Source organism: Cimex lectularius, unplaced genomic scaffold (genome assembly GCF_000648675.2).
Source record: "Cimex lectularius strain Harlan isolate CLEC.00 unplaced genomic scaffold, Clec_2.1 scaffold112, whole genome shotgun sequence".
Lineage (NCBI taxonomy): Eukaryota > Metazoa > Arthropoda > Insecta > Hemiptera > Cimicidae > Cimex > Cimex lectularius.
The window spans coordinates 544,031-557,056 of NW_019392699.1; the positions used below are offsets into that span (position 1 = coordinate 544,031).

Here is a 13,026-nt window from a genome sequence, read left to right on the forward strand (position 1 = left end):
ACCTGAAGATGATCTCAATAAAGATCGAAACGTTGGCACGATAAAGAAAATGTTTTTCTGAAACCTACATCACACCAGACCGCATCTCACGATTTCTGAATAATCATTCCAATAATGTTCATTCTTGTACGGTAGACTATTGATATCTGTGCTTTTGCTCATCCACGGTTGCTTCGTTAGTTAGATTCTAGAAGAGAGTGGGAATCCTGTGTGAAAGGCATTTTCTGAAATATGTACATAATGTTATACACAGAAGTAGATGTATTAGTCGGGGGTAATATACTGTACCTTTAAGAGCTATTGTTTCCCCCATTCTGTGCCTGTAGCACACGAGTGAGTCCTATTTCATCAAGGAACTTGATTAGTAAGCCTAGTTTTAGTGGATGAATTTCTTCTACAGTCACATTGTAAATCCCAAAGCACTTCCTCCTGCAGGCAAGTGTAGCACCACAGTTTGCTAATAGGTGTGTTGGTGTCTCCTCTCCTTCTTTGCAGAAACTGCATGTGCCGCCTTGGATTATACAAATCTTTAAATGTCCATTTAGCTTGCAGTGTCCTGTTAAGAATCCTGTTAGGATTCACAGTTTTTTCCTGCTTTGTTCACATACATTTCCTTCTGAAATTGGTTCTTGGATTGTTTGTGTCCAATGAGTGAATTCCATTGTTCCTTCATTTTCTTTTTATCCTTCTACCTGAGTACTCATTGATAGTGTGGGTTCCTATGCCACAGAAGGGCTCGGGTCTATCAGTGGCATAGCAGCCCCTTTTCTTGCAAGAGTGTACACTTTCTTATTGCCTTCTACTCCCATGTGTCCTGGGTATATGTTGATAAGGATACTAGAAAGCGGGGTTTGTACTCCCCAGGCACTGCAGCCTTCTGGCTTGTACCTTCCTAGTTCCTTAGTTCAGTGTAGTAGACTCAATCCTTCTCCTTAAAAGTATCAGGTCATTGACTTATGCTGCTTCAATTTTTTTGCTGTTTCCTCCTCCTCTGCAGATGGGATCATCGTTGCATAGCCCATGTGTAGATGTTTTCTCAGATGCCAGTGACTGATTAGTAGCCCTCTCCAGTTGCAACAGTGATTTTGCCAGTCTTGGTGAGGATTGTTTCATGTCTAGCACCGCTAAAGCTTATCCACTTCTCCTTTTGTTTTGTTTGGATCTATTCTGCAATGGAGGATTCTATATTTGTTTTTGTTATTCCAAGTATAGGTTCGGGGCATATGGTCTTGTGTGTCCTCCTCTGGCCAGTCTGTCTGCTTTCTCTTTACCCAAAATTCCTCTGTGCCCTGGCACCCAAGATATCATCAGGTTGTTGTTACCCCAGGTTTTGGAGATTTTGGATGCATTCACTGACTAATTTTGATGTGATTATTTTACATGCTAATGCTTTAATGGCTGCTTAGCTATCAGATCTTAGGAGGATTTTTTTTTTTTCAGTGTAACCTCTTTTAAGATTTTCCAGGACACAAGCATTGATGGCATGTATTTCTGTTTGAAAGACGTGTCCTGAGACCCAGCAGAGACTGACTTTGTTCTGCGTACCTAATAAGTTTAATTTGGTTTTCCAGTTCAACACATCCTTGAACTAATGATATTTGAGCTTAGTGCTTTGGTGGCTGCTTGGCTATCTTATATGATAGCTACATTCTTGTTTTTGTACCCTTTAGTCAAGTTGAATTGAGTACATCTCTTGATTGCATGGACTTCAGCTTGGAAGATTGTGGTGTGTTTTCCCATGGGTTCTGAGTCTGTGTACCAAAAGATGGTGCCATTCTTAAAGGACTCGTTCTCATTCCTTTTTGGTACTTTAGGTTATTTGGAAGTTTTGATTAAATTCAAATATCCGGTTCATGTTGACTCTTGGAGTCATGATAATTTTGTACACAACATTGACAATAGGCACATGCTTTATAGAATGTGTCTGATTGGTGTGCAGATAAAAGAAAATGCTTTGAAGTCTTAAGTGTTTCTTATTATCCGTGATGTTGCTTGGTGCCTATCACCCTTGGACAACAAAAGTCTGCTGTATTTCTCATCTAAAGTTTGCAGCACTGTCACTCTAACGCATTTATTCAAATCCTCTGCTTCTTATTTCTGTCAATTGCACAAGGTGTCAGTATCAAATTATAATGACGCAGGGTCCTAAACTTCCTTCCCAGGAATACTGCGCTTGAAATTGTAAGGTCCAAAATATCATGGTTCTCTTCTTGGAATACTGTGACTCAACAATTTGAGCTCAAGACAATTTTTCCCTGGGGAATTATAAACAGTGGCTTTACACTCAAAATTGATCAACAATATCTGCACTTCTCACACAGTGAAATGTCTCCTTCATGCTCAAAATTTCTCTAGGTTTTTGCTATATAAGGATCTTAATATCAATCAACTATTCTTGAACATAGCGCTAAGTTCTAAAATGCCATCCATTCAGCTAGCTCACAGGTTTTTCAAAGTTAGGTGCGAGTTACTTTACCTTAATTATAATCCTACAAGAGCCGACAGTAGCGGTAAGTGCTCTCACTGCAACAGGCAGGCTCAAGAAGATTGTTTTCACTTTTTAGCAGAATGCCCAGTTTTAGCGGGATTCCAGCACATAAGCTTGCCTACGTTGACAGGAGAGCACCTGATATATTTATTAAATTAAACCGAGTGCTTAAATTTAGTAAAGTTTGCAATATAAGCCTGAACTACAGGAAAGAACTAGTTTTTATTAAAATTATTAAATGTTTAATACTTATAACTGGAAGAAAGGCAGGACTCATTCATTACAGCGTCCTCTATCCGGGTGAAACCCGGGTGCTGAAAAGTACTGTAATGAAATTAATGAGATGGACTGAGAACTCTTGACATTTATGGCCAGCATTAATCAATCGTAAGGGGCCTATCCTCCTTCAAGACAACGCACACCCACGTCACAAAATGACTTCATAAGTTAGCTTACGAGGCTTTACTACATCCACCATACTCACCGTATCTTTCTCCTATGTTATCACTTTTTAAAAATCTCAACAGCTTTTTGTGCGAGAAACGGTTCAGAAGCCAGAATGACATTGAAAACGCATTTCGGGCATTTGTCGATTCCAGAGACCCTTGTTTCTACTTCTCTGGGATTAATGCATCGGTTCTGCATTGGTAAAATGTATAGACAGTAATGGAAGTTATTTCAATTAAATATATTTTGTTGGTTAAATTGTAGCTTGTTTTCACTGAACTTCAAAAACCTGCATTAATCCAATATTTCAATTTAGTATTTGAAAATTTTATGGTTCAACTGACAAACTGATCCTAATGTTTCATCTTTGTTAAGGTGATGAAATCTAATTATTGCTTCTTTTATAATTGATTTGGTCTTTTAACTTCCAATCTAAAGATAAATATTATTCACGGTCTATTAAAATTTATGGTTACTTCACTAGTTTTCGTGGTCTGTTTGACCAATTAATATCTTTCAATTAATTAAGGTTTTTAGTTGAGATAAAAAGTCAGTGTCACAAGCTCAGTCGAAGTCACAATAGCTCAAGTGGTAGAGTAGCGGCGTATCAAGCTGAAGGTCGTGGGTTTGAATCCCTCGTGACACTGGCTTTTTTATCTCATCTAAAAACCTTAATTAATTTTATGGTTACTGCGAGTCAATGAACACATGTTGAACCATCATTGGATCACTTACTGGGTCCATCTGCACATGCGAGTACAAATCCAAAATTCAAAGTTTTCATCCGTGAATCCCATTGATATAAAACAACCTTCCACCATCTTGAGTAAGAAGAAGAAAATAAATTTTATTGTCTGGGGCTTTGGGCCTTTTTGAACAACAAAAAAGTACTAAATTTGTGTCAAAATGAGTGTATAAATAAAAATTTAAATGTAATAGCATAAAAATAAATGAAACATACTAAATTAAATAAGAAAGGGAAAATTAACCATACTCACTGTGAAATTGTAAAGACAGGATCTGCAAGTGGTTTTTTATAATAATTTTCACCACTGTTTTTTTATTTCTTTAGGCCAATCAGTAAAAATTGTAAATATACTTAAGCCCTCTGCCACAAGGATGTATAATGTCCTAGACATTTCCCCTTGTATTCACTTTTTACAAAATGAATGTAAAAGTATCTAATAAATAAACTCCAAACTCAAAAAAAACAAAAAAAAACAGAGGTTTTTAAATGTTTTATTTTTATTCTACGTATTCCTTAAATTAATGCATTTAATTGAGTACAATTGTCTCCAATGATTTGACTTAATTATGTATAAATGAATTTATGTCAATACATAATTTTATAAGTTGTTTAGAATGCAATTTTACAATTTTAATAAAACACTATTTAATTGATCTTTTAGTTTGAAAGCATTTAACGCAAAATTGATTACAATAGCTTCTGAAACAATTGAATCTAATAATAGATGGGGCTGTGTAAATAAATTTAGATTTCAGACAAACAGACAGTCATCTGCAAACTATTCACTCACCAATGTCATGTCTGTTTGCAATTGAATTTGTATTTCTGCCCAACTGTTGCCACAGTACTGAATAGAAATATCAGTAAACATTGTCATTGTTCCTTTAAATCTAACGCCCTCCAAGATGTTGTTTTATATAAATCAAAAATGAAACTGGTCCTAACACAGAGCCCTGAGGGACACCATACTGATTGGAGTTGAAGTCACTCAAAGCATCTGCAATCAGGAATCAGACAATTGAACCAATCATGTGTATTACCCAAGGTCTACAGCTTATCAAGGAGGATATCTTGATTTAACATATCAAATACTTTAGCTATGTCTAAGAAATCCCCACTTCCTTTTCACCCTTATTTCTAAATAAGATACACTACAGTCAAAAAATGAATAGGGCATTTTCTGTATTTTTGGATTTTTGAAACCCAAACTTCTTTGAGCTTGTTTATTGTGAATGAGGAATGTCAAAAATCTTTTTTAAATTAATTTTTCAAAAACCTTTGAACCCAAGGTACACAGAGAGACCGGCCTAAATTTGCCTTATATGGGGCTTTAGTTCCTTCTGACGAAACTCAGGGAATCGATTCTACTCTTTGTTTGGAGCAAAAAATGTTCAGGAGAAAATTTTTGGAAAGTTCTATATTTTGAAGATATTGTGAATTTAGGTTTTTTCAACTTTTCACTACCTTACCACATAAAAACGCTTACAACTTCCAAAATGTTGAGACTACAACAAATCCAATTAAACCATTTGAAAGAACGCTAAATTTGCTGTAAGATACTTCTATTTGCAATATTTGAATGACATAAAATGTTAACCAATATCAGTTGGAACATGTCAAAATTACAAAATTTAAAATTTTGGTCATAATTGCATGTTCTACTGAGGTTACAAAAAAATACCTACAAGCGAGTTCTAATTGATTTATTTCTACACCCCCCCTTCAAATTTACCTTAGCTCACGTTTTCGAACATTAAATTTTTATTTTTCAACTCTACTAGAACGTTATTTAAAAACCTGGATATATCAACGTAAAGCATATTTGATGAAGTTTTTGTGAAATTTGATAAGTTGTAGGTATTTTTTTGTAACCTCAGTAGAACGTGCAATCATGACCAAAATTTTAAATTTTGTAATTTTGACATGTTCCAACTGATATTGGCTAACATTTTATGCCATTCAGATTATTGCAAATAGAAGTATCTTACAGCAAATTTAGCGTTCTTTCAAATGGTGTAATTGGATTTGTTGTAGTCTCAACATTTTGGAAGTTGTAAGCGTTTTTATGTGGTAAGGTAGTGAAAAGTTGAAAAAACCTAAATTGACGAATATCTTCAAAATAGAGAACTTTCTGAAAATTTTCTCCTGGGCATTTTTTTGCTCCAAACGAAGAGTAGAATCGTTTCCCTGAGTTTCGTCAGAAGGAACTGAAACACCCTGTACAGTTTAAATTCACTAGTTTTTAGTCCTTTGACCAATTAATATTTTTCAATTAATTAAGGTTTTTAGTTGAGATAAAAAAGTCAGGGTCACGAGCGGGATTCGAACCCAGGACCTTCGGCTTGATATGCCACTACTCTACCACTTGTGCTATCGTGACTTCGATCCACTCCAACTTATACAATTATTCAGAAATCGTGGGATGCGGTTTGGTGTGACGTAGGTTTCAGAAAAACATTTTCTTTATCGTGCCAATGTTTCGATCTTTATTGAGATCATCTTCAGGGATCAAAGTGTTTGTCTTCTGTGTAATTGTGCCATTCTTTCGTGTCGTGTTGAGAGTGCCAACTTATACTGTTTATTGCTTTTAAAAAAAAATGTTTTTAATGACATTATGAACTGTTCATATTAGCCTAGTGACAATTATATATACAATATGTGATGCACATTATTTTTTTTTTGGGGGGGGGAAGGGTTACGTGAAAAAAGGGCCAGGGGTGACAAGAATTGAAGCCATGACAGTTGGGTTTATGAGCTGAGAGTCACCTGACCGTTTGGCTGCCATGGTCTTTCCAAATACTGATTAAAATTTTTATACACTTTTTTTAAAAGTTTTATATTTGGTTAAGGCCTCTTTCTAATTGTGGTTTGAATAATACTGTGTTTGTTTCTTAAGAGATTTTTTGCTCCTTTGGATACGGGGTTACCCAAAGATAAGAAATTATTTGAATCTGGCCTATTTGTATTTTCAAGATAACTTCAAATATTTCTTATTTAGGAAAGCAACCATGTGAGAAGCTGTCCAGACTGTCTCTGGGCCTCGAAGATGCCATTCACAACAAGACAGCCCTCTCTTACCTTTCGCAGTACATGGAAGTGAGGGGATACTCCAACCTATTTAACCTCCTCGCCGATCTGGAGAGGTTGCCGTTTCGGCTCCAGCCGTCGCCGCGGAGCGCCCACAGCCCGTCTGGCTTGTCGACCGACGAGGCAAACTCAGTCCTCTCAATCAGGCACATCTTCGACAAGTATCTCAACGAAGAATCTCATTGCAAGGTCAAGATGCCGGATGATATTAAGTTGGCCGTCTTGTCTGCGCTCAGCTCCGATCAGACCGATGTACAGATTAGCAAATTAAAAAATGCCGTTTTCTACTTGATAAAAAAAGAGTAAGTAAATGGTATTTTTTGTCAATATATAATACATACAACAGGATTTATGAAGCATGTCGTTAGGCAGATATTGTCAATATTGATTGCTGATTTCCACACATATAAACCAGTGTATAATTTAAATTTAAATACACAATACAATTTGCTATCAATAAAAATTACAATTGTGCAGCAGCAGTAAGATTCATAAGTTCAAAAAAACTTAATACGATAAGCATAATTTGTTATAATATACTGTTTTACAAATGTATTAAATAGTATAATAAAAATAGTTCAAGTATTTTTAAGAAGTTACAAAAATTTTTATTTTTTTTCCCTATAGCATTTGGAATGATTTTCTGAAAAGTGATTGGCACTGTAAATACCAAATAGAGGTAATGACTAGCCGTTCAATGACACTTAGCGATGTGCTTTACAATGATTCATGCCTTGGTGCTTTCTTAGATGTAAGTGATATGTTGCAGTGTTGTTAAAATTATATTTTTTAACTTCCAACGAATTCAGTTTTTAGACTCGGAAGGTCTCAGTCCTGTCATAGAGTTTTGGCTCTCGGCCACAAGCTTTGAAAAGCAGTACAAATGGGAGAACAGTCCGAACTCAGATTCGATTCAAAACGACGCCATCGCGATATACGAGAAGTATATTCTGATAACAATTATAACCATCAGCCGTTTGACCGACCAAAACTAAAAATAAAAATTGTAAATTCAGATACTTGTCTCTACAAGCAATGACCCCACTCGGAGTTTGTGACCAAGTCCGATTTGCCGTAGAAGAAGGGATCTGCAGGGAGACGCAGACTTCCCCGGAATGTTTTTGGCCCGCGCAGGTTGCCGTGGAAGACTTTTTGAGCCAGAACTGCCTCAAGCATTTTCTCTCGTCGCAGCAGTACCTCGCATTGCTGAGCGATGTGATGGCTACAACATGTTTGACCTCCTTGATCACAAAATCCAACCTGAGCCCTGCTTCGTCTATCACCGAGGGCAGCCAAGATTTTTCAAAAGCCTCTCAAGTCGACGTTGAAGGCCTTTGGAGGAGAAGAAAGCACAACTGGTATTATTCCAATAATTATTAAATTTCATTTTTAATGTTTTATTTTCAAATTTTATAAAACATCCTAGAACTGGAAGTTAAACTTAAAAACTTTTCCAGTGGTTTGAGCTTTGGCAGAATCGACCAACTTGGCAGATACGAAACCGATATTGAGCCAGAGCCAGAGAGAAAATCCGGTGAGAAACCGACAAATTAGCCTTAACTATTTACACATGAGCTATAAATTCAAACTAATTTTCAGAGTCCAGGATCACCCGAGTTGTCAAGCTCCTTTTGAATAAAGACGAACAAAAAGTCAGTTAATTAATAATAATTTTCTTAACCTGACATTAACCATTTCATGAATTTTCCCCAGGCTCAAGAGGAAATGGCTTGGAGGGTAGCAGAGATGATCGTTAAAGACATTACGAGTATTACGATGGGCGCACCCCATTCAGAAGACGCATAGTGATAGTGTTGTGAATTGAGGAAATTATGTTTGTATTTTTATCCAAGGACTCGATGTAATATTAAAAACGATTTTTGTTATTAAAGTATTTTTGAAAGTCATTTTTGTTGCGCATTAAGGACCAGAAATTGTATATAAAATTATATTTTCCAATATACATATATGCAGTTGTAATTTATTTGAATGTTATTGAAACTTCTGAGATATAATGTTAAATGATATAAATGTGATTGTATAATAAATATGTTTTATTATTAAAGATTGGGTAAACATAAATTGCATTTCATTCCACCTTGAATATATTTTTTCCTATTACAATGGGGTCCTTATAATCTAAATGTCTATGAAAGACTAACAGGAAACTTTTTAGCTTGTACAGCTTTTTCAAAACTTTAAGCATTTCTTTCAACATGCGTATTATTTGCTGCACTGTGTCTTCAGATAAATTTCTTAATAAACCAGATCTCTGCTTGCATTTGCAGCATATATATATATATATTTTTTTTAAATTGGTCCCCAACTTTTAAGTATCAAATACATTTACAAAATATATTTGAGAATACACAACAAACAAAATGTTTATACATAGCATCTTTATACATACAATCTTTCTCCTTTTGTTTAAAGAAATACCGGTTGATTATTTATAAACTACCCACTTTCATTTCTTTTGTTTGGAAATGATTATAAAAAATAGGACTGGTTTTTACATAATTTTTTACTAGGAATCTGAATCTGAAGTCAAATTTTTTTTCAATATTGATACATCCCGAGGGCTGAGCAACTTTATTTTTTCAAATGGGAAAGTATCATTTTGAATACGAAATTACATTCTACGACTGTAAAAGAAGATTAGTTCGGGTACTTTTCTTGTACAGATTGTTATTTAAGAGTTATTAAGGTTTTTAAAAAAGTTGATTTTTTTTCAAATGGGAAAGTGTTTTGAATACGAAATTAAATACTACGACTTTGTAAAAGAAGATTTAGTTCGGGTACTTTTCTTGTACAGATTGTTATTTAAGAGTTATTAAGGTTTTTAAAAAAGTTGATTTTTTTCAAATGGGAAAGTATTTTGAATACGAAATTAAATACTACGACTTTGTAAAAGAAGATTTAGTTCGGGTACTTTTCTTGTACAGATTGTTATTTAAGAGTTATTAAGGTTTTTAAAAAAGTTGATTTTTTTTCAAATGGGAAAGTATTTTGAATACGAAATTAAATACTACGACTTTGTAAAAGAAGATTTAGTTCGTGTACTTTTCTTGTACAGATTGTTATTTAAGAGTTATTAAGGTTTTTAAAAAAGTTGATTTTTTTTAAATTTTTTTCAAAATGATATTCAAAGGAATATCATTTTGAATACGAAATTAAATTCTACGACTTTGTAAAAGAAGATTTTACTTCGTGCACTTTTTTTAGAGTTTGTCCTTTAAGCGTTATTAAGACTTGAAAAAGAGTTCAAATTTTATTTAACTCAATCGTCATTCAGTCACCTCCTAGTAACTTTAAGTTAATTACTAATTCAATTACCTCCTAGTAACTTTATTAAGTTAATTCTAGTAAATTAAATTTTCAAAATGGGTTTCACCGATCTCCATGCAAAGCAAAATCCTATTACTGGTCTTTCCACAATTTTTTACTTAGAATTGAGTCTGAAGTCAAAAAGTTTTTCACGTACTACGTCCCGTACGTATCATTTTTATTGTAGAATTAAATTCTACGACTATTTTTAAGGAGATTTTACTTCGAGCGCTTTTCTTGTTGGGTTTGTCGTTTAAGAATTATTAAGGCTTGAAAAAAAAAGTTCAAATTAATTGGTAATTAATCGGTCAAGCAGACCACGAAAACTAGTGAATTTAAAAAGTTCAAATTTTATTTATCTCAATCGTCATTCATTTATCTCCTAGTAACTTTATTAAGTTAATTCTAGTAAATCAAATTTTCAAAATCGATACCAGTGATCTCCATACAAAGCAAAATCCTATTAAGGACTTCATTTCGTAGTCATAGAGTTTAATTTCGTATTCAAAATGATACCTTCCCATTTGAAAAAAAAAAAAAAAAAAAAAATTGAACCATTTTTTAGATCTGGAAATCTCGCTGGCCACTCGATGAAACCTCGTCTTCCTATCCATCTTGAAGAGAAACGGACATCTAAAAAGTCTCCCACGTTACGTGTGTTGTGAGGTGGCGGTCCATCTTGCAAAATAATTTCTCCTTTCTCAAATTCTTCCGTAGCGTCAATCTACAGGTCAATTTTTCCTTGGATACAAGGTAATTTCTCCTCTTAAATTGCCATCGATGAATAAATGTCCTATAATACGGTTCCCTAAGATCCTTACCCAAATGTTAATTTTTTCAGGGTATGGGTGTGTGAGGATTAGAATTATCCTAATATCGGCAATTGTGACGAATCTCCATTAAAAAAAAGCACGTCACTAAAACCAATTCTCCCTATCAGACCCAGTTCAATTGTAATTCTGTTGTCCAAAATTTCACAAATTTGAAGGCTTCTGAGTCATCTTCATTAAGTTGTCAATGCAGTTGAATTTTGTATGAATGAAATTTGTTTTTGCTGAGAATATTTCCGACCGAACTCTTCGAAATATTGGCGACATGCTGGCACAATTGGGTAGGAGTTTGGACAAATTCGAGAACGTCCTCCGCCTCCTCTTCTGAAACTCTATTACTCCCTTTAAAAGAAAAGACATCAATAATTAATAACTACCGTGTTTATAAATTAACTACAAAGTTGGTTTTTGTTAATTTTTTTGATTAAAACGTACCTGTTCGCTTTTTATTAATGATTGTTCCGGTTTGTTCAAATTTGTTGATTGTTGCCTGATATAACATCTAACAACGGGACGATCCGGATGATTGGTGTTAAACACGCGTTCAGCTCCGTGAAAATTACGGCCGGCTCCATAAAGATAAATTAATTCTATCCTATCTTCCAAAGATCTAGACCACCTCGGCATATTAATTTTTTTCAACAGAAACACAATTAAAAATGATAATACTTTAAAAAATGATATTTTACATTAGCTGGAGATGAAGTGAACCAAAACAATTATTTCTTAATTCCTGAAAATCAACTCAGAGAAATTATTCAATGTTTACTCACCAAAGAATTATTAAATCGTCACAATTGCTGATATTTGGGATAATTCTAATTCGCGTAACACCAGATGCCCTGTGAAGTACGAAATGAAGTCCTTAATAGGATTTTGCTTTGTATAGAGATCACTGTTACGAATTTGAAAATTGAATTTACTAGAATTAACTTAATAAAGTTTCTAGGAGGTAAATGAATGACAATTTAGATAAATAAAATTTGAACTTTTTTATCAAGACTTAATAATTCTTAAACGACAAACCCAACAAGAAAAGCGCTCGAAGTAAAAAATTCTTAAAAATAGTCGTAGAATTTAATTCCGCAATAAAAATGATACGCTTCCCGCTTGTAAAAAAAGTTGTTGAGCCCTGGGGACGTAAAGTACGTTGAAAAACTTTTTGACTTCAGACTCAATTCTAAGTAAAAAATTGTGTAAAGATCAGTAATAGGATTTTGCTTTGTATGGAGATCGGTGAAACCCATTTTGAAAATTTAATTTACTAGGATTAACTTAATAAAGTTACTAGGAGGTAACTGAATGACGATTGAGTCAAATAAAATTTAACTTTTTTTCAAGCCTTAATAACGCTTAAAGGACAAACTCTAAAAAAAGTGCACGAAGTAAAATCTTCTTTTACAAAGTCGTATAATTTAATTTCGTCTTCAAAATGATACCTTCCATTTGAAAAAAAATTCAACTTTTTTGAAACCTTAATAACTCTTAAACAACAACCTCTACAAGAAAAGTACACGAACTAAATCTTCTTTTAAAAAGTCGTAGTATTTAATTTCGTATTCAAAATGATACCTTCCCATTTGAAAAAATCAACTTTTTTTAAAAACCTTAAAAACTCTTAAATAACAACTTCTACAAAAAAAGTACCCGAACTAAATCTTCTTTTACAAAGTCGTAGTATTTAATTTCGTATTCAAAATGATACCTTCCTATTTGAAAAACATCAACTTTTTTTAAACCTTATAACTCTTAAACAACAACCTATACAAAAAAAGTACTCGAAGTAAAATCTTCTTTTACAAAGTCGTAGAATTTAATACCGTAATCAAAATGATACCTTCCTATTTGAAAAAAAGTTCCTGATCCCTGGGGATCGTTGTACTTCGTACGTCGACAAAAGTTTTGACTTCAGATTCAGATTCTACGTAAAAAATTATGTAAGGACCACACCTATTTTTTTAAAATTATTTCCAAATAAAATAATAAAAGGAAGTAGTTTATAAATGATCAACTGGTATAATCTCCCTTTCCTTCCTTTAGCCTTTATTTATTGGTGAGACCAAATTAAGGACTTAATAATTTAAACTCTCCCCAAAAAT

At 33.8% G+C, this 13,026-nt stretch overlaps 1 protein-coding gene across 1 annotated transcript in view; it reads left to right on the plus strand.

Annotated features, from left to right (window-relative positions):
* LOC106664658 (A-kinase anchor protein 10, mitochondrial) overlaps positions 1–8,852 on the plus strand; it is a 10,046-nt gene extending 1,194 nt beyond the window's left edge. The window contains exons 2-8 of the mRNA XM_014390582.2: positions 6,682–7,072; positions 7,398–7,521; positions 7,580–7,713; positions 7,787–8,128; positions 8,228–8,304; positions 8,370–8,422; positions 8,484–8,852. Of these exons, the coding sequence (XP_014246068.1) occupies positions 6,682–7,072; positions 7,398–7,521; positions 7,580–7,713; positions 7,787–8,128; positions 8,228–8,304; positions 8,370–8,422; positions 8,484–8,576 (1,214 nt within the window). The 3' untranslated portion in view covers positions 8,577–8,852. The remainder of the gene's footprint in view (positions 1–6,681; positions 7,073–7,397; positions 7,522–7,579; positions 7,714–7,786; positions 8,129–8,227; positions 8,305–8,369; positions 8,423–8,483) is intronic.
* The last annotated feature ends 4,174 nt before the right edge of the window (positions 8,853–13,026 follow it).